The following is a 26,902-nucleotide window of genomic DNA, read 5'->3' as shown; positions in this document are numbered from 1 at the left end:
ATCCCCATTAGGGGATGTGCTGGAGGCAGCTAATCAATGATTCTCTCTCATCATTGATGTTTCTCTCTCTCTCTCTCTCTCCCTTCCTCACTGAAATAAATAAAATATATTTTAATAAAAACACATACAACTGATTTTGTATGTTGATCATGTACGCTGCAACTTTGGTCAACTTGCTTATTAGATTTAGTAGTTTTTGTGTGGATTCTTTGGGATTTTTTAACATATAGGATCACATTATCTGGAAAAAGAGAATTTTACGTCTTCCTTTACAATTTGGATGCCTTTTATTTATTTTTCTAGAGTAGTTGCTCTGGCCAGAACTTCCAGCACATTGTTCAATAGCAGTGGTGAAAATGAGCAGCCTTATTTTGTTTCTGATCTTAGGGGCAAGCTTGTAGCTTTTCACCACTGAGTATGATGTTAGCTGTGGATTTTTCATAAATGCCTTTTATCATGTTGAGAAAGTTTCCTTCTATTGGGGTCTTCTGAGTGCTTTTCTCATGAAATAGTGTTGAATTTTGTCAAATGCTTTTTCTGCACCAACTGAGGTGCAGAAATGAGTATGTCCTTTAAAGATAAAATGCTTTAGAGCTAAAGTCAGTGGTATATTTTAATAAAAAAGAGAACATAGAAAAGGTTGGGATACTGATAATCTGAGATGAAGGTAGAGAAAGCCCAGGGGTTAAAGGCTCCAAAGAGGCAGATAGCAAGTATTAAGGATGAGAGAATGGAGAGTTCTAGCTGCAGTGCAATGTTTAGCCAAGCTGAATAGAATGAGGGTGGGAAGAGAAATGCTTGCTTCTTAAAAAGCTTGGGCAAGTTGTTTATGAATTCTATATGGTGTACAATAAATATTAACTTATAGCAATGATACAGGGGATGGAGAAAATGTAATGGAACAAGAAATGGGCTCTTCTACATGCAGGTACCTGTAAGAGATGAGTACTGCTTGAAGACATCAAAAGGTGTAGGCCCTGTCAGCAGAAAAACATCAATGATTCCACTCTCTGACATCCAATGCACATCAGTTCGAGATTTGCTCTTTTGTTTAGCATCAACTGGGCCCATCTGGAAAAGAAATGGAATGAAGGTTTGAAATATTTCCCTCTAACCTACAATGTTCATCCATATGGGAGTAACAATCTGTTCCTTTCATATACTGCAATGACTGGTGGCAGAGAACTGCCACTATAAAGCCCAGAGCTATGACTACACTTTACTAGTTTTGTTTCTTCTTTAAGTGGGACATACAGACATGGTCCATAGCTTACCTTGACTGCAGGCTCTGTATTGATTTCCACTAGAGTTTCTGAAGAATTCAGCCAAAAAATGCCTAAAGTCCTACCCAGTTTGTGGGCCAAGAGATAAGGCACTGAACCATAAATGCCCATTTTGTTATGTATTTCATATTCATAGACATCCAGGTTATAAAGACGGTAAGCATCCTCACCACTGAAACACACAAGGATTATCAATTACCATCACAGATGTATTATTAATGAATAAGATGGCTCCATTCTCCCCTGCACTTGGATCCTATGCATCTTTCAGGTTCAACTTTACCACTTCCCTAAAGGTTTCTGATCCAACCTGGGTGAATATGGTCCTCCTCCTTTGATTCATTTGCATCCCTCAATAGACAATTGGTATACATAATCTCATATTTAAGACATCTTTGCTAAATATCTCTTGTGAGTTTAGGACTGTTTCCTGTGAATCCTCTACAATAGCAAGCACACAATAGATATTTTTGACAAATTTTGTATTTCTCTGCCACTTAAACAAAATGATAATGTCTTAATGTGCAGATTCAGTGCTGAGTAGGGAAAAATTCAGGACCTGAATTGGGGTGGGGAGCAGAGCTCAGGTTGATGTTAGAGCAGCACAGTTTCTGATACACCTGTCACTATGCTGCCCTGTCACATAAACAGCATCTGAACCTGACAAGCCTGATCAGACTCTGTGTATCTTTGGTTTTTTTTTTTAATATTTTATTGATTTTTTACAGAGAGGAAGGGAGAGGGATAGAGAGCCAGAAACATCGATGAGAGAGAAACATCGACCAGCCGCCTCCTGCACACCCCCCACTGGGGATGTGCCCGTAACCAAGGCACATGCCCTTGACCGGAATCGAACCCAGGACCTCCCAGTCCGCAGGTCGACACTCTATCCACTGAGCCAAACCGGTTTGGCATGTGTATCTTTGGTTTTGCTTCCAGTTAGTCATCTGCCTCTGGCATTTATTTGCCAGTAGTGTTAGTTTGAAATGACCTCCTTGAGAAAATCAAAGGTGGTATGAAATGCTACACTTCCCCATTCTCTGGCTCACTGTCCTTTCTTAGTAAAGCGTTTTTCTAGGTCAGTGTTTTTCACAGTGCATTCTCTCAGGGTTCCACAGTAAGGCCTTGAGAGGTAAAGGCAAAACCCAGGCGGTGATGTAATAAAATTCCCACCAACCCCTATTTCAACCACAGCAACTCCATATATTTACTTCCTTTATATTTTTAGGTTCAGCATTACAGTTTTTAGAATTATCTAATTTTTTGCCCCCCCTCAAAAAAAATTGAGAACTACTGTTCTGAGTGGAAGATTCTTTTTTTAAATTTTTTTATTTTTATTAATTCCAGGGAGGGAGGGAGAAGGAGAGAGAGATAGAAACATCGATGAGAATCATTAATCAGCTGCCTCCTGCATGCCCCCTACTGGGGATTGAGCCTGCAGTCTGGGCATGTGCCCTTGACTGGAATTGAACTCGGGACCCTTCAGTCTGCAGGCTGATGCTCTATTCACTGAACCAAACCAGCTAGGGTACTTCAAGGGAGATTCTTCAAGATCTATAAGCAATGCTTTTCCCATAATAATTCTTGTTTTCACTTTACCCAGTATTTTTAAGTTGGTGTGATTCTGCATGTTGTGGGATCCCATAGAGATGCTCAAATCCATGCAAGGAGAAATCCAAACCAATGGAGGCAGGACCTGTGGAGACCAGGATATTGACTGAGTTTTGCTTCTCATTGGGGCAATCAGTTAACTGTGAGTGTAGCAAGATGACTAAACTAGAGATCTAGAGATGGGAGCTTTCCCTGATCTATCAGTAAACCACGTGTGCTGACTTCTGTATTCAGGTGTTGTGAGGATACAAAAATGCAAAAGGCAAAGTTCTGGTCACTCATCACTTATGTTCACTTAGCTGTGTGCTGAATCTCTCCGTGTTCTCATTTATACTAAATCTTTTTATTGGTAACATATGGCTACAAAGTTTTAACTTTCTTTTTAATCTAAACTTTTCTAAAATATATTAGGTACTCCTTTGCTTTAGAAACCAAAGGATACTGAGCAATTTTAATCTTCGCTAGATGAAAGAGTGGGTGTCTCCTGCCTGATTATTTTTCTCACTGTGTTCAGGGACTATAATGTCAAGGGCACTAGGAGGATCTTTCCTGGCTCCTCAGAATACCCTGTGATTGTAAACACATAAATTTCCTTTAACCAAAGGCAAAGTCTTTTAGTTAACAATTATTTTAGAGATATGGGAAAATGCAAATAGTCAGGAAAGATAACATCACCTTAAATTCATTTATAGGTTAAAGTATTTGACCTCAAATGATCCTTATTTGGAGGAGTGTATGGAATGAGGGTTCTATAGAAAAGGCAAAATAGATTATGATGCCCCCCGCCCCTTGCTTATAAATTTTGGGCAAGTTGTCAGCCCTGATAATATGCTAGGCTATAGATATAGATGCTAGAACAGGGATTCTCAAGGAATTAGGGAGGGTCTATCATTCTACAGGGCAGTTCTGGCTACATAAGTCCCAAATATCTGAAAGGTATCTCCCAAAGAGACAAACTACACACATACACACACACACACACACACACACACACACACACTCCCATCACTAAACCTAGGGAGAAATGTCACAGATGGGCATGTGATGCTCATGTGCATGATGGGGAGGCCTGGCAACGGTTGAGAACCACTGACTTGGAATGTTGGAGCTGATGAGCTCTAGAGATTGTTTTATCATCACTTGACTCTCATAAAAATAGAATGTGGAATTTGCAGCTATGTGATATACTGGATAGTGCAAATAGTGTGCTGATCTAGGGCACTCCATGAGACCATAAGCTCTATGAGGCCTATAGTTCTTTTATACGCTCCACAGAAGGCATATAATCATTATTTCTTTGTTGCAATGCATTATGGAAGAATGAGTGGCCTGGTGCATGAAATTTGTGCACTGAGGAGGAATTCCCTCAGCCCAGCCTGCACTCTCTCCAATCGAACATCCCTCTCGCAATCTGGGACCGCTGGCTCCTAACCACTTACCTGCCTGCCTGCCTGATTGCCCCTAACTGCCCTCCCCTGCTGGCCTGATCTCACCCCCAACTGCTCTCCCCTGCTGGCCTGATCTCACCCCCAACTGCCTCTACCTGCCTGATCACTCCTAACTGCCCTCCCCTGCCAGCCTGATCTCGCCCCCAACTGCCCTTCCCTGCCGGCCAATTTGGTTCTGATTAGTTGGTTTCTATGCCAGTCAGCGTCAAAAGCTCCACCTCTTAGTCAGCCATTGGCTCCTCACAGTTCACCCAGATTTGGTTCTGATTGGTTGATTTCTATGCCAGTTAGCGTCTCCGGGCCTATCTCTGGGCCTGATCAGAGAGGCGGGGCTGATCAGCAGCCCCCTTGGCAGTCAGTGCTGGGTCGCCACGGCAACCCAGCACTGACTGCAGGACTGACTTCCAGTGTTCAGTAGAGCCTTTGGTCAGTCGTTACAGATCCTGGGTTTTTATATATTAGGATAGGGGACTCAAATCTGAGATTTCTGTTCATCTTGCAGAAGTTACTTGTTTAGTTGCCAAAACTCCAGGAACTTTTGGATAGAGATATTTAGCCATTTTGGAAATATCTGTTTTAGCACTACACCAGTTTCAATTTTACCATTAACTTTGACATCCACAAATTTTCCAAATTTCTCCTCCCATAGGCCTAGATCCTCTTGATTTTTCTGTTGGCACAAAAAAAGAAAGCAAATTAAGTTTATATGTTGCAAGCACATTTTATTTGGATTATTAAAAAATTAGACCAAAAAATTAGTTCATCTCAAGACTAGTTTGTGATGTCAGTATATTTAACAAATTAGATCTGTGTCCTATATAAATGTCAATAATCATCCTTATGAACAATAGCTGACATGAATATATTTTTTATTGTGGTAAAATACACATAACAAAATTTATCATATTAACCATTTTAAGTGTATTAATCATTTTAAGTGGCATTAAATACATTCACATTGTTGTGCAACCATCATCACCATTCATCTCTAGCACTTTTACATCTTCCCAAACTAAACCTTTGTACCCATTAAACAATAACTCCCCATTCCTCCCTCCCCCTAGCTCCTGGCAACCACTATTCTACTTCTTGTCTCTATGAGTCTGACTACTCATCTAGATATTTCATGTAAGTGGCATCATACAGTATCTGTCCTTTTGTGTCTGGCTTATTTCATTTAGTATAATGTCTTCAAGATTCATCCATTTGTAGCAGGTGTCAGAATTTTCTTCCTTCTTAATGGAATAATAATCCACTGTGTGTATGTACCATATTTTGTGGATGCATTCATCTGTCAACGACACCTGGATTGCCAGATATCTTCCACCTTTTGGCTGCTGTAAATAATGCGCTATGAAGAACATAAGTATACAACTATCTGTTTGCTTACTTTCGCTTTTGGATATGTACTCATAAAAGGAATTGCTGGATCATACTGTAATTCTATGTTTAATTTTTTGAGGAACTGCCACACCATTTAACATGGTTTGAAATTATGTGAAAGCACTTTGAAAAATGTGGTCTTTACATATATAAGGTATTTTTTCCTTGTAAATATGTGAGGCAAACATTTAGAATCAAACTACTTAGGTCTGTTTTGTGAGACCCTAAGAAAAGATTTTGGCTGAGATGGGCACTTTCACCCTGCTTCGTTTATCCAAACTGCTAGCTACGTTCCTATTGCTGGCTTTGGAAGTCACTGGGATGGCAACCACTCAGGCTCATAAACTCTTGATCTACAGTTATAAACTTTTTCAGCTTTACCAAAGTCTCGATTCTTCAGAAGCAAAAGTTCTTTTAAAAAAATTATGTGTGTGTGAAATGCATTATTTCTTTTTAAAAAGTGAGTCCTGCCCTGGCTGGTTTGGCTCAGTGGATAAAGTGTTGGCCCTCTAACTGAAGGGTCCCGGGTTTGGTACCAGTCAAGGACACATACCTTGGTTGCAGGCTTGATCCCTGCAGGGCCTGTGTGGGAGGCAACCAATTGATGTATCTCTCTCATATCAACATTTCTCTTTCTCTGTCTCTCCCCCTCTCTTCCACTCTCTCTAAAAATCAATGGAAAAATATCCTCAGGTGAGGATTAACAAAACATTTTTAAAAAGAGTGAGTCCTCTGCCCATTTCTAAGCTGTTTCTTCATACTTAAAGCTTCTATAAAGTGATCCTGTGTGTTTTTAAATCACACCTGAATTATTATTTTTTCTTGTGTAACACTCCTTTTACTCAGCATAATGTTTTGTTTTTTAATATTTTTTTCCAATTATAGCTGACATACAATTATAGTTGACATACAATATCATATTAGTTTCAGGTGTATAACCCAATGATTGGACATTCTATAACTTAGTGATCACACCAATATATCTAATACCCATCTGACACCATACATAGTTATTACATTATTATTGACCAAATTCCCTATAATGTACTTTACATCCCTATGACTATTCTGTAACTACCAATTTGTACTTCTTAATTGTTTCACCTTTTTCAGCACCATCCCAAATCTCCCTCCCATCTTTAGAAAACCCAGTCCTCCAAACCCCCTTCCCTCTGGCAACCACCAGTTCTCTTTCTGCGTCTATGAGTCTGTTTCAGTTTTGCTTGTTTACTTTGTTCTTTAGATTCCACACATCAGTGGAATCATATGGTATTTGTCTCTCTCTGGCTGACTCTTGTCACTAAGATAATATCCTCTAGGTACATCTATGCTATTGCTAATGGTAAGATTTCATTCTTTTTATGGCTGAGTAATATTCCATTGTATATAGGTACCACAGCTTTTTTTATCCATTCATCTATTAGTGGGAAATTGGGTTGCTTCCATAGCTTTTTTTTTTTTTTTTTTTTAAATATATTTTATTGATTTTTTACAGAGAGGAAGGGAGAGAGATAGAGAGTTAGAAACATCGATGAGAGAGAACATCGATCAGCTGCCTCCTGCACATCTCCTACTGGGGATGTGCCCGCAACCCAGGTACATGCCCTTGACCGGAATCGAACCTGGGACCTTTCAGTCCGCAGGCCGACGCTCTATCCACTGAGCCAAACCGGTTTCGGCTTCCATAGCTTTATTTATTTCTTTTTTTCTCTTTTTTAAAATTTTTTTAAATTTATTTTTTTAATTAAATCTTTATTGTTCAGATTATTACATTAGTTACTCTTTTTTCCCACCATAACTCCTCTCCACCCAGTTCCCACCCCACCCTCCGTCCTTACTCCCCACCCACTGTCCTCATCCATAGGTGCACGATTATTGTCTAATCTCTTCACTCACCCCCACACCCCTTTCCCCCCGCCCCAAGAATAGTCAGTCCATTCCCTTTCTATGTCCCTGATTCTATTACAATCACCAGTTCATACTGTTCATCAGATTATTTATTCACTTGATTTTTAGATTCACTTGTTGATAGATGTGTATTTGTTGTTCATAATTTGTATCTTTACCTTTTTCTTCTTCTTCCTCTTCTTAAAGGATACCTTTCAGCATTTCATATAATACTGGTTTGGTGGTGATGAACTCCTTTAGCTTTTTCTTATCTGTGAAGCTCTTTATCTGGCCTTCACTTCTGAATGATAGCTTTGCTGGATAAAGTAGTCTTGGTTGTAGGTTCTTGGTATTCATCACTTTGAATATTTCTTGCCACTCCCTTCTGGCCTGCAAAGTTTCTGTTGAGAAATCAGCTGACAGTCGTATGGGTACTCCCTTGTAGGTAACTGATTTTCTTTCTCTTGCTGCTTTTAGGATTCTCTCTGTCTTTTGCTCTTGGCATTTTGATTATGATGTGTCTTGGTGTGGTCCTCTTTGGATTCCTTTTGTTTGGGGTTCTCTGTGCTTCCTGGACTTGTAAGTCTATTTCTTTCACCAGGTAGGGGAAGTTTTCTGCCATTTTTTCTTCAAATAGGTTTTCAATATCTTGCTCTCTCTCATCTTTTGGCACCCTTATAATTCGGATGTTGGTACGCTTGAAGCTGTCCCAGAGGCTCCTTACACTATCTTCGTATTTTTTTTTTATATTTTTTTATTTTTCGCTTAAAGTATTACAAAGGGTATTACATAAGTGTCCTTTTTTTTCCCCCCCGCCCTTGACAAACCCCTACCCTCCCTTACCCCCCAGTGTCTTATGTCCATTAGTTATGCTTATATGCATGCATACAAGTCCTTCGGTTGATCTCTTACTCCCCTCCCTCCTGCGTATTTTTGGATTCTTTTTTCATTTTGCTTCTCCGGTTGGGTGTTTTTTGCTTCTTCGTATTTCAAATCTTTGACTTGATTCTTGCGACCCTCTGGTCTGCTGTTGGCAGTCTGTATAATATTCTTTATTTCAGTCAGTGTATGCTTAATTTCTAGTTGGTTCTTTATGACAACATTGAGGGTCTCATTAGATTTCTTGAGGATCTCACTACATTTATCGGCGGTTTCACCAGTCTTCTTGAAGATCTCACTACATTTATCGGCAGTCTCACCAGTCTTTTCGAGGGCCTTATTAAATTTATCGGCGGCTTCTAGACAATTCTTTAAAGACCTTAAAAGTGTGGTTTTGAACTCTATATCCAACAGTTTGCTTTCCTCCAATTCTGTCGTTTGTGTCCTGTTTCTTTGTCTCGGCATTTTTTATGCTTCGCTGTGTCGATAGAGTGCCTTTTTGTGCTAAATGTCCCAATTACCTGAGGTAGACACTCTTGGTGCACCCCCTTGTGGGCTTTGTGCTCAGTCTTGTTGTAGTTAAGCCTTGATTGTTGTAGTTATCACTGTGAGGAATTGACCTCCAGGCCAATTGGCTGTGAGAATCAGCTGTGTCTGCAGTGGGAGACTTCTGTGTTGGAGACACCCCTCTGGGGGTAGACTTGCTTCGATGGGGCTTTGGTGCTCACTGAGTCTGCCCCCTGAGTGTGTCTTTTATGGTTCCACGGAGCTGCGAACTGGATGGTCTCACTCTGACCTCTGGGCTTCCTGGCTCCTGGATCTCTAGGGAGGTGCTAATCTAGCCTTTGCCTGAGGCTATCCAGCAAAAGTCTCCCTGCAGGGCTTGGGCGGGGCGGGTCCCACGGGATCAACATGGCGGGGTTAGCAATTATGGCTGCTCTCAGTCCTGCCCTCAGAGGCTCTGCTTCTCAGTGTCCCAGTAATCGCTGCAAACCCCACGGAGAGAAAGCTGCCCTAGGGTTCTGAGCGATGCCAGACAGTCCCACTTCTCCCGTATGAGTCTGGGTCCCTAGAGACTCGCCCGGAACTAGAGCTCAGAGCCTGAGACTCCCTCCTGATTGAAAACGACAACCGCGCCCTCAGCCGCCGCTCACTCTACATGCACTCCGCACCTTAGTATTTTACTTCAGCACTGCACCTCCTCTGATTCTCGGTTCCTCCTAGTTGTAGAACTTCCACTCAGCCAGCCTTCCTGTGGTTCTGGATGATGTCCGTTCCGTCTTTTAGTTGTATTTTTGAAGTGGTTGTTCGAGACAGCAAACTCCGGTGTTTACCTATGCCGCCATCTTGGTTTCTCCTCTCCATAGCTTTATAACTATTGTAAATAATGCTGCAATGAACATAAGGGTGCATATATTCTTTCAAATTAGTGTTCTGGATTTCTTCGGATAAATTCCCAGAAGTGGAATTACTAGATCATAAGGTAAAAGCAATTTTTAATTTTCTGAGAAAACTCCATGCTATTGAGGATTTTTGCATCTATGTTCATTCATCAGGGATACTGGCCTATGATTTTCTTTCTTTGTAGTATCTTTATCTGTGAGGTGGTTTTTTTTTATTATTACTGCTTCAATATCATTTGTTGTAATTAGTCTGTTCAGATTTTCTGATTCTTCTTGATTCAGTTTTGGAAGAGTGTATGTCTCTAGGAATTTATCCATTTTGATTAGGTTATCAAATTTATTAGCATATAGTTGTTCACATTATTTTCTTACAATCCTTTGTATTTTTGTGGTGTCAATTTTTACTTCTCTTTTATTTGATTTTATTTATTTGGATCCTCTCTCTTTTTTTCTTTGAATCTGGTTAAAAGTTTGTCAATCTTGTTTATCTTTTGAAAGAACCAACTCTTGGTTTCATTGATCTTTTGTTGTTTTTTTATTTGTTTTTTTAGTCCCTATGTCATTTATTTCCACTCTAATCTTTATTATCTCTTTCCTTCTACTCACTTTGGGCTTTGTTTGTTGTTCTTTTTCTAGTTCCTTTAGGTCAGTGGTCGGCAAACTCATTAGTCAACAGAGGCAAATATCAACAGTACAATGACTGAAATTTCTTTTGAGAGCCAAATTTTTTAAACTTAAACTATATATGTAGGTACATTGTTATTAACTTAATTAGGGTACTCCTAAGGCTTAGGAAGAGCCACACTCAAGGGGCCAAAAAGCCACATGTGGCTCTCGAGTCGCAGTTTGCCGACCACGGCTTTAGGTGTAAAGTTAGGTTGTTTATTTGAATGTTTTCTTGTTTCTTAAGGCATTCTTATGTCGTTCCCTCTTAGTACTGCTTTTGCTGTGTCCCATAGGATTTGGGTTGTTGTGTGTTCATTTTCATTTGTCTCAAGGTATCTTTTGATTTCTTCCCTGATCTCATTGTTGACCCATTCATTGTTTAGTAACATGTTATTTTTGCCACACCTGAACTCTCAATGTAGGGATTATTATCCTGGGATCTATGGATAAGCTTTAGAGTTGTGAACTCCCTCAAACAGTATAACAAATTATTTTGCTATAGAGATGATTCACAGCCTTCATCTGATTCTTCCAAGGGATTTCCAAGTTGTAATCCAAGGGAAGAAATATCGAAAAATTTGCGAAGGAGGCTGCTGAGATGGGGAAGGCACCTTCAAGTATGGGATAAACCCAAAGCTGGACATGAGCATAGTATCACCACTGATATATCCCTGTGGACATTTGAGACCAGCAAGTATTAGATGATCATCATTGATGCCCCAAGAGACAGAGACTTCATAAAAAACACGATTCAAAATAAAAACAAAAACAAAACGAAAAAACAAACATGATTCAGGCACATCTCAGGCTGACTGTGCTGTCCTGATTGTTGCTGCTAGTGGAATTTGAAGCAGGTATCTCCAAGAATGGCAGAACTGTGAGCATGCCCTTCTGGCTTACACACTGGGTGTGAAAAACTGATTGCAAGGTACAAGGAAATTGTTAAAGAAGTCAGCACCTAATTAAGAAAATTGGCTACAACCCTGACACAGCATTTGTGCCAATTTCTGGTTGGAATGGAGACAACATGCTGGAGCCATGTGCTAATATGCCTTGGTTCAAGGGAAGGAAAGTCACTCATAAAGATGGCAATGCCAGTGGAACCGTGCTGCCTGAAGCTCTGGATTGCATCCTGCCACCAACTCGTCCAACTGACAAGCCCCTGTGTCTGCCCCTCCCAGAATGTCTACAAAATGATGGTATTGGTACTGCCCCTGTGGGCCAGGTGGAAACTGGTATTCTCACACTTGGCGTGATGGTCACCTTTGCTCCAGTCAATGTTACAATTGAAGTCAACTCTGTTGAAATGCACCATGAAGCTTTGAGTGAAGCTTTTCCTGGGGACAATGTGAGCTTCAATGTCAAGAACATGTCTTTCAAAGATGTTTATCATGGTAATGCCGCTGGTGACAGCAAAAATGACCCACCAATAGAAGCAGCTGGCTTCACAGCTCAGGTGATTATCCTGAACCATCCAGGCCAAATCAGTGCTGGATATGCACCTGTGTTGAACTGTCACACAGCTCACATTGCTTGCCGATTTGCTGAGCTAAAGGAGATTGATCATTGTACTGGGAAAAAGCTGGAAGATGGCCCTAAATTTTTGAAATCTGGTGATGCTGCCATCGTCGATATGGTTCCTGGCAAGCCCATGTGTGTTGGTTGAGAGCTTCTCTGACTCTCCTCCTCTGGGCTGTTTTGCTGTTCCTGACATGAGACAAACAGTTGCTGTGGGTGTCATAAAAGCAGTGGACAAGAAGGCAGCTGGAGCTGGCAGTCACCAAGTCTGCCCAGAAAGCTCAGAAGGCTAAATGAGTATTATCCCCAACACCTGCCACCCCATCTTAATCAGTGGTGGAAGAACGTCTCAGAACTGTTTGTCTCAACTGGCCATTTAAGTTTAATGGTAAAAGACTGGTTAATGATTACAATACATCGTCAGACCTTCAGAAGGAAAGGAGACTGTTTTGTGGACCATTTGTGTGTGGGGGGTGGGGGTGGGGGGAGGTAGTTTTTAAGTTATTAGTTTTTAAAATCAGTACTTTTTAATGGAAACAACTTGACCAAAAATCTGTCACAGAATTTTAAGATCCATTAAAACAAAGTTTAATGAGAAAAAAAGAATTATGATAAGAGTCTCAGCAGAATTGCCCCTGCCCGTTTCTCTAGCCTAGTTACACACCACCCTTTCCTTTGCTCTTTTCTCTTGTGAAAAGTTATGTTTGTGTATGTATGTATGTATGTATGTATGTATTTCAAATGTGCTCCTTTGCCGAAAATGGTTTGGCTCAGTGGATAGAGCGTCAGCCTGCGGACTGAAAGGTCCCAGGTTCGATTCCGGTCAAGGGCATATACCTTGGTTGCGGGCACATCCCCAGTAGGGAGTGTGCAGGAGGCAGCTGATCGATGTTTCTCTCTCATCGATGTTTCTAACTCTCTAACTCTCTCCCTTCCTCTCTGTAAAAAAATCAATAAAATATATTAAAAAACAAAACAAAACAAAAACCCAAATGTGCTCCTTTGTACCTAAGATTTTTGAAAATGCAATTCCTTCTATTTGAAATGTGCTTTTCCCACTTTTTTTTTTTTTTTTTTTAACTAGCTACTGTATCTGCATGCATCAATTTCAGCTTTAACATTATTTCCTTCAGGAGGTCTTTCCTGACCCTCATCCTGGTCAAGTTTCTTGTTGTAGTCTCCTAAAGCACCCTTTTGTAACACTCTTCATACCTGTAATTATTTAGTGCCTGTCTTTCCAAATAGATTCTAAGTTTCATAAAGACACAGGATTTGCTTTACTCACTGCTGACTCCCTTTGCCTAGCATTTTTTTTGTGGCTGGCACAAAGCAGGCACTCAGGAATTACCTGTTTTGTAAATTAATAAATACATGAACAAATGAATGAAAGAATCAATGAGAAGATAAGATGAGCAACAGAGACAGATGATTACATTTACAGAGAATTTATCAAATATCCATCTGTAGAAGAAGGAAAGAACAGGACACATTATATTCTACACCAGTGGTTCTCAACCTTGGCTGCACATTAGAATCACCTGGGAATCTTTTTAAAACCCTGATTTCTGGGCCTCATCCTCCGGAAATTCTTTTTCTTTGTTACTAATGTTGTGGCCTCACCCCATAACAAAGAAACAGAATTTCCGGAGGATGAGGCCCAGAAATCAGGATTTTAAAAAGATTCCTAGGTGATTCTAATGTGCAGCCAAAGTTGAGAACCACTGTTCTACACAATGATGATGATGATTAAAATAATAAAAAAAAAAGACAAATTGCTCAATCTAGATTACCTGAGAGGTGTCAATTGATGCATTCTCCTTTTCTCTGGTAGCTCTGTTGTAATACAAATAAAATTGTTTTACACATGGCAAGACTGATGGAATTTTGTTCAATTATAAAGATTTTCATTTCCAACTTTTGAAACTCTATAAATTATAACTATAAATCTTAACTTATTAAAAATATCACTATAAAAATAAGTTTATGAAATTGAACATTTATGATAAACATTAATCCAAGAGTTTGCTTTCTTATTCAAATATAGATATATTTGAATTTTCTTATTAACTCCTTTAAAAATATCTTCATCAGTTTTTTATTATAAATGTAATACATGTTCATAATATTTAAACAAACGTAAGCAAGGTAGAAGCTTCCCTCACCCAGTGTTACTATAGTACAGAGCAGCATAATGCCCTGCCTTATGACTGTGACAACTTACTCTATCACCTACAATTGTATTTGAGTGCTCATTTCTCCCTACTCGTCACAATACTGAACTTATGGATTTTTTAAAACTTTTGCCAATCTAAAGTATTTAAGAAAAGATAATGCATTTCAATTTGAATTTTTATAATTAATGTAGACTGAAAAAAACATTTTTATTGATTTCAGAGAGGAAGAGAGAGGGAGAGATAGATAGAAACATCAATGATGAGAGAGAATCATTGATTGGCTGCCTCCTGCACATCCCCCACTGGGAATCAAGCCCACAACCCAGGCATGTGCCTTGATCGGAATTGAACCTAGGACCCTTCAGTCCGCAGGCCGACGCTCTATCCACTGAGCCAAATCAGCTAGGGCTGTAGACTAACTTTTTATACATTAAATGGTATTTCTATTTCTTCTATGAATTGTCTATTCATTATACATTATTTTTTCTTTAGTATAAAATACAGCATGTAGATAGAAGAGCGTATAATGTATGTGCAGAGTTTAGAGAGTAATACTTAAGGGTACAACTATGACCCACCAGTGAGCATAAGCACAGAAATGACTTGTTCCTTTGGAGTTCCCGTGTGTTTCTCTTCAAATGTATCTGCCTCCTTCCCTTACCCTTCAGAGGTAACAACTTAACTAAATTTTGTATGAAATCATTTTCTTGCTGTTTTTTATAGTATTGCCATGAGTATATGAATCCCCAAACATTTATAACTTGGTTTTGCCTTTTAAAAACTTTTATACAGCCCTGACTGATTTATCTCAGCAGATAGAGCGTTGGCCTGCAGACTCAAGGGTCCCAGGTTCGATTCCGGTCAAGGGCATGTACCTTGGTTGCAGGCACATCCCCAGTGGGGAGTGTGCAGGGGGCAGCTGATTGATGTTTCTCTCTCATCGATGTTTCTAACTCTCTATCCCTCTCCCTTCCTCTCTGTAAAAAATCAATAAAATATATTTAAAAAAAACTTTTATACAAATAGAGATACACTATACATATTCTTTTGGGACATGCTTTGTTTACTCAATATTAATAATTTTGATTCTCATCATTTTCATATGCACAGCTGCAGTTTGTATTACCCATTTTTTATTTGCTTATTATTTTTATTATTGATTGGTATGTGTTCTTTCTATATTGTGTATATTTCTTTTTGATTTCTTATATACGTTAAAATTCTATGGTGAAATTTAAGATAACTGGTATGTTGCCTTTTAATTTTTTTAATTAGCAAACTTCATTTTTTAGAGCACTTTTAGGTTCACAGAAAAATTGAGCAGAAAGTGCAGAGAGTTCCCAGGTACCTACTGTCCCCACACACCCACAATCTCTCCACTATCAACATCTTGCATCTGAGTGGTCCATTTGTTACATTCAGTGAACATACATTGACACATCATTATCACTCAAAGTCCACAGTTTAATTAGGGTTCACTCTTGGTATTGTACATTCTGTGGGTTTTGAGAAATGTATAATGACATGTATTCACCATTATAGTTTCATACAGAGTAGTTTTACTGTCCTAAGAATCTTCTGTGTTCTAGTCATCCCTCCCTCCTCCTTAACGCCTTGCAACCACTAATGTTTTTACTATCTCCATAGTTTTGCCTTTTTCAGAATTTCATATAGTTGGAATAAAAAAGGTACATACTTGTAGCATTTTTCAGATTGGCTTCCTCTACTTAGTAATATGTGTTTAACTTTCCTTTGTGTCCTTTCATAGCTTGATAGTTCATTTCTTCTAAAAGCTGAATAATAATCCCATTGTCTGGACGTAACACATTTTATTTATCTATTAACCTACTGAAGGACATCTTGGTCACTTCCAAATTTTGGCAATTATAAATAAAGCTGCTATGAACATCCATGTGCAGGTTTTTATATGGACATAAGTTTTCAACTCCTTTGGATAAATTCCAAGGAGCACATTACTGGACTGTATGGTAAGACTATATTTAGTTTTGTAAGATGTCAAATTGTCTTCCAAAGTGACGATCATTTTGCATTCCCAGCAGCCATGAATATGAGTTCCTATTGTTTCACATCCTCACCAGCATTTTGTTGTTAGTGTTTTGAATTTTGGCCATTCTAGTAGATGTGTAGTGGTATCTTGTTTTAATTTGCAATTCCCCAATGACATGATGTTGAATGTCTTTTCATATGCTTACTTGCCATCTGTATATCTTCTTTGGTGAGGTGTCTGTTTAGGTCTTATACCTATTTTTAAATTGGGTGTCTGGTTTCTTATTATTGAACTTTAAAAGTTCTTCATATATTTTGGATAGCAGTACTTTATCAGGTGTGTCTTTTGCAATATTTCCTCCCAGTCTGTGGCTTGTCCTCTCATTTTCTTGACATTGTTTTTCACCAAGCAATAGTTTAATTTTGATAAAGCCCAACTTATAACTTATTTATTTCATGGCTCATGCCTTCGGTATTATATCTAAAAAGTAATCGCCATGCCCAAGGTTATCTAGGTTTCCTCCTATATTATCTTCTAGGATTTTTATAGTTTTACATTTTATATTTAGGCCTATAATCCATTTTGAGTTAATTTTTTGTGAAGGATGTAAGACCTGTATTTAGGTTCATTTTTTTTACATGTGGATGTCCAGTCATTCCAGACTCTTTGTTAAAAAGAGTATCTTTGCTCCATTGTATTGCCCTTTTCCTTAAAGATCTGTTTACTATATTTATGTGGGTCTATTTTGGGGCTCTCTATTTTGTTCCATTGATCTGTTTGCTAATACCAGGCTGTCTTGATTACAGTAGCTTTATATTAAGTCTTGAAGCAACATAGTGTCAGCCCTCCAACTTTGTTCCCCTTCAACACTGAGTTGATATTCTGGGCCTTCTGCTTCTCCACATAAACAATAGAATCAGTTTGTCAATATCCACAAAATAATATTTTCTGCAATTTTGATTGGGATTGTGTTGAATCTCTAGATCAAGTTGGGAAAAACTGACATTTTGATAATATTGAATCTCCCTATTCATAGACATAGAATCTCTCTCCATATATATAGTCCTTCTTTGCTTTCATCAGAATTTTATAGTTTTTATCACATAGATCTTGTACATATTTTGTTAGATTTATACTTAAATACTTCATTTTGGGAGTGCTAATGTAAATGGTAATGTGTTTTTTAATTTCAAATTCCACTTGATCATTGTTGGTATACAGGAAAGCAATTTACTTTTGTGCATTAACTTTGTACCCTGCAATCTTGTTATACTGCTTACTAGAGGCCTGGTGCACGAAATTCATGCACGGGGGCGGTGGAGTCCCCTCAGCCCAGTCTGTACCCTCTCCAATCCGGGACCCCTTGGGGGGGGATGTCCAACTGCCAGTTTAGGCCTAAACTGGCAGTCGGACATCCCTCTCACAATCCTGGACCGCTGGCTCCTAATTGCTCACCTGCCTGTCTGCCTGGTCACCCCTAACTGCCCCCCGCCCCCCGCTGGCCTGATAGCCTCTCACTGCCTGTGTGCTGGCCTGATCATCCTTAACTGCACCCACTGCCGGCCTCATTGCCCCTAACTGCCCCCCGCTGCTGGCCAGGTCACCCCCAACCACACCCTCCCTGTTGGCCTGGTCACTCCTAACTGCCCCCCCACCCCGCCGGCCTGGTTGCCCCTAACTGCTGCCCTGCCAACCTAACAGCCCCCAACTGCCCTGCCCTGCTGGCCTGGTCACCCCCAACTGCACCCCCTCCGCCAGCCTGGTTGCCCCTAACTGCCCACCCCCACCGGCCTGGTCGCCTCCAATTGCACACCCTCTGCTGGCCTCGTCGCCCCCAACTGCCCCCCTCTGCCAGCCTGGTCACCTGTAACTGCCCCCCCTGCTGGCCTGGTCACCCCACTCAGCCTGCTGTTCAGGCGTTTGGTCGTCCCTCACCACCACCCCCTGCTGGCCTGGTCGCCCCACGCAGCCTGCTTGTTCAGTCATTTGGTCGTTCCTCACTAACCCCCCGCCGGCCTGGCCGCCCCATGCAGCCTGCTTGTTCAGTCGTTTGGTCATCCCTCACTAACCCCCCTGCAGTCCTGGTCATAGGCAGCCATCTTGTGAGGGCATGAGGATTAATTTGCATATTACCTCTTTATTATACAGGATTATAACAAGTTTTCTTTTTTGTGTATGTGTGCCAGTTTCAGATATTCCACACAGACAATTATGCAATCTGTGAACAAAGAGTATTTATCTCTTCCTTCCCAATCTGTGTAACTTTTATTTCCTTTTCTTGTCTTATCGCATTATCTAGGACTTCCAGTATGATGTTGAAAAGTGGTGGTTAGAGGGAACGTCTTTGCTTTGCTCCTGAACTTAGTGGAAAACTTTGGGTTCCTTACCATTAAGTATGATAGTAGCTGTAGGATTTGGGTTGATGCTCTTTATCAAGTTGAGGAAGTTACCTTCTATTCCTAATTTGCTAAGAGTTTATATCTTGCATGGGTATTAAATTTTGTCAAATGCTCTTTCTACATCTATTGATATGATCATGTGATTTTTCTTCTTTAGTTTCATGCTAAATAGATTACATTAATTGATTTTATGAATGTTAAACAAGCTTTGCATACCTAAGATAAATCCCAATTGGCCGTGGTGCATGATTCTTTTTATAAATTGGAGTCAATGTGCTAATATTTTGCTGAATATTTTTGTACTTATGTTCAGAATAAATATTGGTTTGTAATATTGTTTTATTGTAAGTCTTTTTTTTTGATATCAGATAATGCTGGCTTCATAGAATGAATGAGAAAGAATTCCCTCTTCTTTTTTTCTAGAAGATATTGTAGAGAATTGGTATAATATCTTAAGTGTTTGGTAAAATTCACCAAACTCCATCTAGGCTTGGTTCTTTCTTTTTTGGAGGGTTATTAATTATTGACTCAATTATAGGCCTATTCAGATTGCCTATTTCTTCTTATGTGAGTTTTGGCAGATTGTGTCTTTGAAGGAATTGGTCTGTTTCATCTAGGTTATCACATTTATGGGCTTAGAGAGTTGTTCATAATAGTCCTTCATTATCTTTTTAATTTCAGAGGAAATATAAGGATATCACTTCTTTCATTCTGATATTAGTAATTTTTGTCTTCTCTGTTTTTCTCAGCCTGAAAAGAATTAATCTTTTATTTATTTTTCCATTGATTTTTAGAGAAAGTGGAAGAGAGAGGGAAAGAGCGAGAAATATCGATATGAGAGAAGCACATTGATTGGCTGCTTCCTGCAGGAGCCCCGACCAGGGCCCGGACTGGGGAGGAGCCTGCAACCAAGGTATGTGCCCTTGACAAGAATGGAACCCAGGACCCTTCAGTCCACAGGCCAATGCTCTATCCACCGAGCCAAACTGGCTAAGGCATCATTTATCTTTTTAAAGAAACACTTTTGGTTTTGTTGATGTTCTCTTTTGATTTCCTTTTCAATTTCATTGATTTCTGCTCTAATTTTTAATATTATTTTTGCTTCTAGTTATTTGTATTTAATAAGATCTTATTTTTCTAATTTCCTAAGGTGGAAGCTTAGATTACTGATTTATATATTTTATTTATTTATTTATTTATTTATTTATTTATTTATATTGAATCCATTGGGATGACATTGGTTAATAAAATTATATAGGTTTCAGATGTATAGTTCTATAATACATCATCTGTATAGTGTATTGTGTGTTCACCACTCCAAGTCAAGACTCCTTCCATTTCCATTTATTCCTCTTTTATCTTCTACTGCCCCCACTCCTCTTTCCTTCTGGTAGTCACGATACTATTGTCTGTCTATGAGGTGGGTTTTTTTGTTTGTTTTTTGCTTAATGCCTTCACCTTTTTCACTCAGCCCCACAACGCCTTCCTCTCTGATAGCTGTAAGTTTGTTCTCTATATTTGAATGTTTCTATTTTGTTAGTTTATTTTATTAATTAGATCCTGCACATAAGTGAAATCATATGATATTTGTCTTTCTCTGACTGGTTTGTTTCACTTAGCACAATACTCTCCAGGTCCATCCATGCTGTCGCAAAAGGTAAGACTTCCTTTTTCATGGCTGAGTTGTATCCCATTGTGTAAATATCCCACAGCTTTAAAAAAAAAATCCAGTCTACTTTCTGATGGGCACTTGGGCTGCTTCTACATATTGGCTATTATAAATAACAAGAGGCCCGGTGCATGAAAATTCATGCACTGGAGGGGAGGGGTCCCTCAGCCGGGACGGCACCCTTTCACAGTCCGGGAGCCCTCAGGGGCGGAAGGCGACCTGGCGATCAGGAGAAGGCGATGCCCCATCACACCTCTGCTGCTGCCACTGCCGGCAGCGCAAGCCTCGGCCGCCCTGGTTATCTGAGCCTTGGGCGGCCCTGGGGGGCTAGGCAGCCACAATCCGAGGCTTGCTTGCACCTCAGGCTGGCCCTGGGTGGCTAAGGGGCTGAGGGGACTGGGGGACTCCGGAGGTAGGCACCCCGGCAGGGCCGAGGGGACTGGGTGCTGCCATCTTGTGGCTGTCACCATCTTTGAGGGTGTGGCAGTCAATTAGCATATCCCCTCCTTATTGGCTGTGGGTGCCACCATCTTTGAGGGTGTGGCAGTCAATTAGCATATTCCCTCCTTATTGGCTGTGGGTGCCGCCATCTTTGCGACAGCATGAGGGTCAATTAGCATATTCCCTCTTTATTAGATAGGATGCTGCAATGAACTGAGGGGTGCATATATTCTTTCAAATTAGTGTTTCAGGCTTCTTAGGATGTATTCCCAGAAGTGGAATAGCTGGGTCATAAGGCAGTTCCATTTTTAATTTTTTTTGAGGTAACTCCATACTGTTTTGCTGCACCAATTTGCATTCTCACTAAGAGTGTATGAGGGTTCCTTTTCTCTGCATCCTCACAAACGTTTGTTGTTTGTTGATTTATTGATGATAGCCATTCTGACAGGTATACAGTGATATCTCATTGTGGTTTTCATTTGCATGTCTCTGATGATTACTGATGTTGAGCATCTTTTCATATGTCTCTTGGCCATCTGTATGTTCTCTTTGGAGAAGTGTCTATTCAGGTCCTTTGCCCATTTTTTTAATTGGATTGCTTTTGTGGTTTTTTTGTGGGTTTTTTTGGTGTTGAGTTGTATAAGTTTTTAATAAATTTTGGTTATTAAGCCCTAATCAGATGTATCTTTTCTCTTCTAATATAGTCATTCAATGCTAAAAATTTCCTCTAAGCACTGCTTTTGCTACATGCCACAATTTTTAATAAGTTGTATTTTCATTTAGCTCAAAAAATTTTTAATTTTTTAGAGGTTTCTTTTTTGGCGTATGTGTTATTTAAAAGTGTGTTGTTTAATCTCCAAGTATTTTGGAATTTTCCATATTTCTGCCATTTATGTCTGGTTAATTCCATTGTGATCTGAGAGCATGGTATGATTGATATTCTTTTAAAATTTTTTTTAAAATCTTTATTGTTCAGATTACATTTGTTCCTCTTTTTTCCCCCCCATAACTCCCCTCCTCCCAGTTCCCGCCCCACCCTCCGCCCTCACTCCCCACCCACTGTCCTCATCCATAGGTGCACGATTTTTGTCCAGTCTCTTCCCGCATCTCCCATTCCCCTTTCCCCCCCAAGAATAGTCAGTCCATTCCCTTTCTATGTCCCTGATTCATTATAATCACCAGTTCATTCTGTACATCAGATTATTTATTCACTTGATTCTTAGATTCACTTGTTGATAGATGCGTATTTGTTGTTCACAATTTGTATCTTTACCTTTTTCTTCTTCCTCTTCTTAAAGGATACCGTTCAGCATTTCATATAATACTGGTTTAGTGGTGATGAACTCCTTTAGCTTTTCCTTATCTGTGAAGCTCTTTATCTGACCTTCAATTCTGAATGATAGCTTTGCTGGATAAAGTAATCTTGGTTGTAGGTTCTTGGTATTCATCACTTTGAATATTTCTTGCCATTCCCTTCTGGCCTGCAAAGTTTCTGTTGAGAAATCAGCTGACAGTCATATGGGTATTCCCTTGTAGGTAATTGAGTCTCTTTCTCTTGCTGCTTTTAAGATTCTCTCTTTGTCTTTTGCTCTTGGCATTTTAATTATGATGTGTCTTGGTGTGGTCCTCTTTGGATTCCTTTTGTTTGGGGTTCTCTGCGCTTCTTGGACCTGTAAGTCCATTTCTTTCACCAGGTGGGGGAAGTTTTCTGCCATTATTTCTTCAAATAGGTTTTCAATATCTTGCTGTCTCTCATCTTCTGGCACCCCTATAATTCTGATATTTGTACGCTTGAAGCTGTCCCAGAGGCTCCTTACACTATCTTCGTATTTTCGGATTCTTTTTTCATTTTGCTTTTCCGGTTGGGTGTTTTTTGCTTCTTCGCATTTCAAATCTTTGACTTGATTCTTGCGCTCCTCTGGTCTGCTATTGGGTGTCTGTATGATATTCTTTATTTCAGTCCGTGTATGCTTAATTTCTAGTTGGTTCTTTATCATAGCATCGAGGGTCTCATTAGTTTTCGTGAGGCTCTCATCAAGTTTATTGGCTGCTTCTAGCACATTATTGCAAGCCCTCAAAATTGCGTTTTTTAGCTCTATATCCTCCATTTCTGTCATGTTTTTTTGTCTCCGCATTTTTTATGCTTTCTTGGTGCACCCCCTTGTGGTCTTTGTGCGCAGTCTTGTTCTAATTGAGCCTTGATTGTTGTAGTTAATACTAGAGGGATTTGACCACCAGGCCGACTGGCTGTGAGAATCAGCTGTGGGAAAACTTCTGTCCTCTGGAGAGGTGCTAATCTAGCCTTTGCCTGAGGCGATCCGGCAAATGGCTCTGCGCAGGGCTTGGGCGGGGCGGGCTCAACAGGGCGGGCGGAGGGAGCAGTTATGGCTGCTCTCAGTCCCGTTCCCAGAGGCTCTGCTTCTCAGAACCCCAGCAACCGCTGCAAACCTCGGAGAGAAAGCTGCCCTCACGTTTCAACTGATGCCAGACAATCCCGCTTCTCCTGTTTGAGTCTGAGTCCCTAGAGACTCGCCCGGATCTGGAGCTCAGAGTCTGACACTCCCTCCTGATTGAAAACGACAACCACGCCCTCAGCCACCAGCCCGCTTTGCGTGCGCACCTCGGTACCTTTATATTTTCCACACTGCACCTCCTCTGAGCCTCGGTATGCTGTTCTCTTTCGTTCTAGTTGAAGAGTCTCTCCTCAGCCAGCTTTCCTGTGGTTCTGGGTGATGTCCGTTCCGTCTTTTAGTTGTATTTTTGAAGTGGTTGTTTGCGGCAGCAATCTCAGGTGTTTACCTATGCCGCCATCTTGGTCTCCCTTCTTTTAAAATTTTTAAGGTGTGTTTCATGACTCAAAATATGGTCTATCTTGGTAAAAGTGTTCCATGTGAGCTTGAGAAGAATGTATATTCTACTATTGTTGAATAAGGAAATCTATAGATGCCAATTATATCCAGTTGATTGATTTTGCTGTTGAATTCAACTAAGTTCATACTGATTTTCTCTCTGTTGGATCTATCCATTTCTGATATAAGGGTGTTAAGTGTCTAATTATAACAGTGGATTTGTCTATTTCTTCTTGAAGTTCTATCAGTTTTGCCTCATGTATTCTGATGTTTTGTTGTTAGGCACATACGCACTAAGGACTGTTACGTTTTTTCAAAGAATTGACCCCTGTTATCATTACATAATGCTCTTCTTAATCCCTGCTAACTTTCCTTGTTCTTTTTTTAAAAAATATATTTTTATTGATTTCAGAGAGGAAGGAAGAGGGAGAGAGAGAGAGAAAAACATCAATGATGAGAGAGAATCACTGATTGGCTGCCTCCTGCACGTCCCCTACTGGGGATTGAGCCTGCAACCTGGGCATGTGTCCCTGACAGGAATCAAACCTGGGACCCTTCAGTCTGCAAGCTGACGCTCTATCCATTGAGCCAAACTGTCTAGGGCCGTGGTCGGCAAACCGCCGCTCACGAGCCACATGCGGCTTTTTGGCCCCTTGAGTGTGGCTCTTCCTAAGCCTTAGGAGTACCCTAATTAAGTTAATAACAATGTACCTACCTATATAGTTTAAGTTTAAAAAATTTGGCTCTCAAAAGAAATTTCAATCGTTGTACTGTTGACATTTGGCTCTGTTGACTAATGAGTTTGCCAACCACTGGGCTAGGGCATAACTTCCTTGTTCTGAAGTCTAATCTTTCTAAAATTAATATAACTACTTTCACTTTATTTTGATTAGTGTTAGCATGGTATATCTTTCTCCATCTCTTTACTTTTAATCATGTGTCTTTATATTTAACATTTCTCATAGATAAGTCTAGGGTAACTCGTTATTGTAAAGGAATAAAGTGAAATTCTGATTAGTTCATATTAATATTTATCAAGTCAACAGAGTGCTTTTTGAAGAGGGTGCAGAGGGTTGAGAATGCCATTACACAGGATGTGTTAAGAGTGTTATGCTTGCAAAAGTATGGGAATCATTCTTATCATTAAGCCTGCATTCACCTGCACAGGTGAAAGATGAAAAATTTCAGAACAATATTCCATAAAACAAGGCAAACCAATTTTCTGTGTTGATATATTATAGATTTAGGCAACTGGTATTCACAATCAGGTTTTCTTAAATTCTTTATGTGTCAAATAATGTGCAAAAATACCTTTGCTCGAGAGGAATCTGCAGATGCTCAAAATACAATTGGCCCAGGGAGTTTATGCTCATCACAACCTCTTCTTTAGACACCAAGTCTACTTTGAATGGGTTAGCTGTGATATGACACTTTAGATCTCCTTTTTCATCTGCTAATATGAGATTGCCTGTATCTCCTGAGCATGAAATCAGCCTAGAAAACAAAGCAGGAATAGAAAAACAAATTATTGTAGGTTTACATGGCTCAACATATTTCTCAATTCAAATTCATTAATCAGTAAATCAATATTCATGTGACACAGCATAGATAAGGCAATGGAGAGCCATAACTGAGAGCGTGGGCTTTGGTGTCAGAAAGCCTAGATTGAAGATAGCTCCATGCAATAGGTATATAACTTTGGACAAGTTAATCTTTCTACTTCACAGTTTCCTCATCTGTAATGTAAAAATAATAAAAGCAAGAATGAATAGATCCAGTCAAGATAAACGTGGTACTTGCATACTCCCATGACATAAAAAATACAACTACAGAACAACTATCATTCAGAGCCACCTGAAATCTAGCTGAATGGAGTCCTACAGCTAAGGATATAAAGAAGAAGCCACATAGAGACTGGTGGGAGGGATGGAGATGTGGAATGTGCTGATCCTACACCCACATGTGGTGGACAAAAATCAGGAGGGATATCTTGGCTGCAGAGGTCCTCCCTGAGGAGTGAGTGGTTCCAGTCCCACACTAGGCTCCTGAGCCCAGGTTCCAATGCCAGGAAGAGAAGTCCCCATAATTTCTGATTGTAAGAACCAGCCAGGATTGTGGCTGAGTGAGACAGAGAGCTTCTGGCGTCCCAGGTAGTTCCTCTTAAAGGGCCAGAACACAGACTTACTGAGACTCACCCTGAGTTCCAGCACTGGGGCTGTAGTTTGAAAGGCATTGGGGTCATATGGAGAGGAACTGAAGTGTCTGGCATCAGGGTGAGAGCTGGAGAGGCAGCTTTCTCCCAGACAGAAGTGCTGGCAGAGCCGAAACCGGTTTGGCTCAGTGGATAGAGCGTCGGTCTGCGGACTGAAAGGTCCCCAGTTCGATTCCAGTTGATGGCATGTACCTGGGTTGCGGGCACATCCCCAGTAGGAGATGTGCAGGAGGCGGCTAATCGATGTTTCTCTCTCATTGATGTTTCTAACTCTCTATCTCTCTCCCTTCCTCTCTGTAAAAAATCAATAAAATATATATATATATTTCTTAAGAAAGAAGTGCTGGCAGAGGTTATTGTTCCTCGTCTAAGCCCTTCCCCCAGAGAGTTGGCAGGCGGGGGCTATATCTAAGTTTCCATCAACCTGGCTATCACTGTTCTTCCTGACCTGGTGATTCCCTGAGAACCCACCACACCAACTTGCAGGTCCAGCCAAGGTGTTTCCAGTGGCTTTTCCACATGAAAGACCTGTCTTGGCTCATGCTTCAGACTTTCCTAAAAATTCTCAAATAAGCAGCATCCAGCCTCAGCGTACCCTGTACCTCTCTCCAAGTGGCCTCAGGCTTGCAATAGTGGCAGCCAGCCTTGGTTCACAACTTGGCCTCTCCTGAGCATCTCAGAACAAGTAGCAACCATGTGCAGATTGCTTTGTAGCTCATGCTGGGTAGCCCCAGGCAGATATCGGCAGTGGCTAACCTTGGCCTGTACTCCCCTCGGGAGTGTGTGCTGACCACTAGGGGGTGGTGTGGAATGAAGGAAGGCCCTGGCTGCCAGCTGGCAGCCGAGGGAAGGAAGGCCTCAATCGGCCCTGATCACCGGCCAGGCCTAGGGACCCTACCCGTGCACAAATTTTGTGCACTGGGCCTCTAGTACTACATAACTATATGGCCAATCGAACTTCCATCTCAGCTAGAATCAGGAAGTTGGGTAATCAGAAGTCACTGTGGCAACTGGTTGGGCTCCAGGATCATGCCACTTAGCTGCAATCCAGAGATCAGGAAACCACTGCATT

At 40.5% G+C, this 26,902-nt stretch overlaps 1 protein-coding gene across 5 annotated transcripts in view; it reads right to left on the bottom strand.

The window, feature by feature from the left end:
* GANC (glucosidase alpha, neutral C) overlaps positions 1–26,902 on the bottom strand; it is an 83,955-nt gene that overhangs the window by 41,498 nt on the left and 15,555 nt on the right. For all 5 annotated transcript variants that reach the window (XM_023757512.1, XM_023757514.1, XM_023757513.1 and 2 more), the window contains 6 exons: positions 24,930–25,112; positions 13,869–13,911; positions 4,946–5,012; positions 2,883–2,979; positions 1,275–1,455; positions 933–1,071 (listed from right to left, as the gene is read on the bottom strand). In XM_023757512.1, the coding sequence (XP_023613280.1) occupies positions 933–1,071; positions 1,275–1,455; positions 2,883–2,979; positions 4,946–5,012; positions 13,869–13,911; positions 24,930–25,112 (710 nt within the window). The remainder of the gene's footprint in view (positions 1–932; positions 1,072–1,274; positions 1,456–2,882; positions 2,980–4,945; positions 5,013–13,868; positions 13,912–24,929; positions 25,113–26,902) is intronic.

This window comes from Myotis lucifugus, unplaced genomic scaffold (assembly GCF_000147115.1).
Source record: "Myotis lucifugus unplaced genomic scaffold, Myoluc2.0 scaffold_109, whole genome shotgun sequence".
NCBI classification, from domain to species: Eukaryota; Metazoa; Chordata; class Mammalia; order Chiroptera; family Vespertilionidae; genus Myotis; species Myotis lucifugus.
The sequence above is the reverse complement of the archived record's forward strand: the minus strand, read 5'-3'. Positions and strand labels throughout refer to the sequence as shown.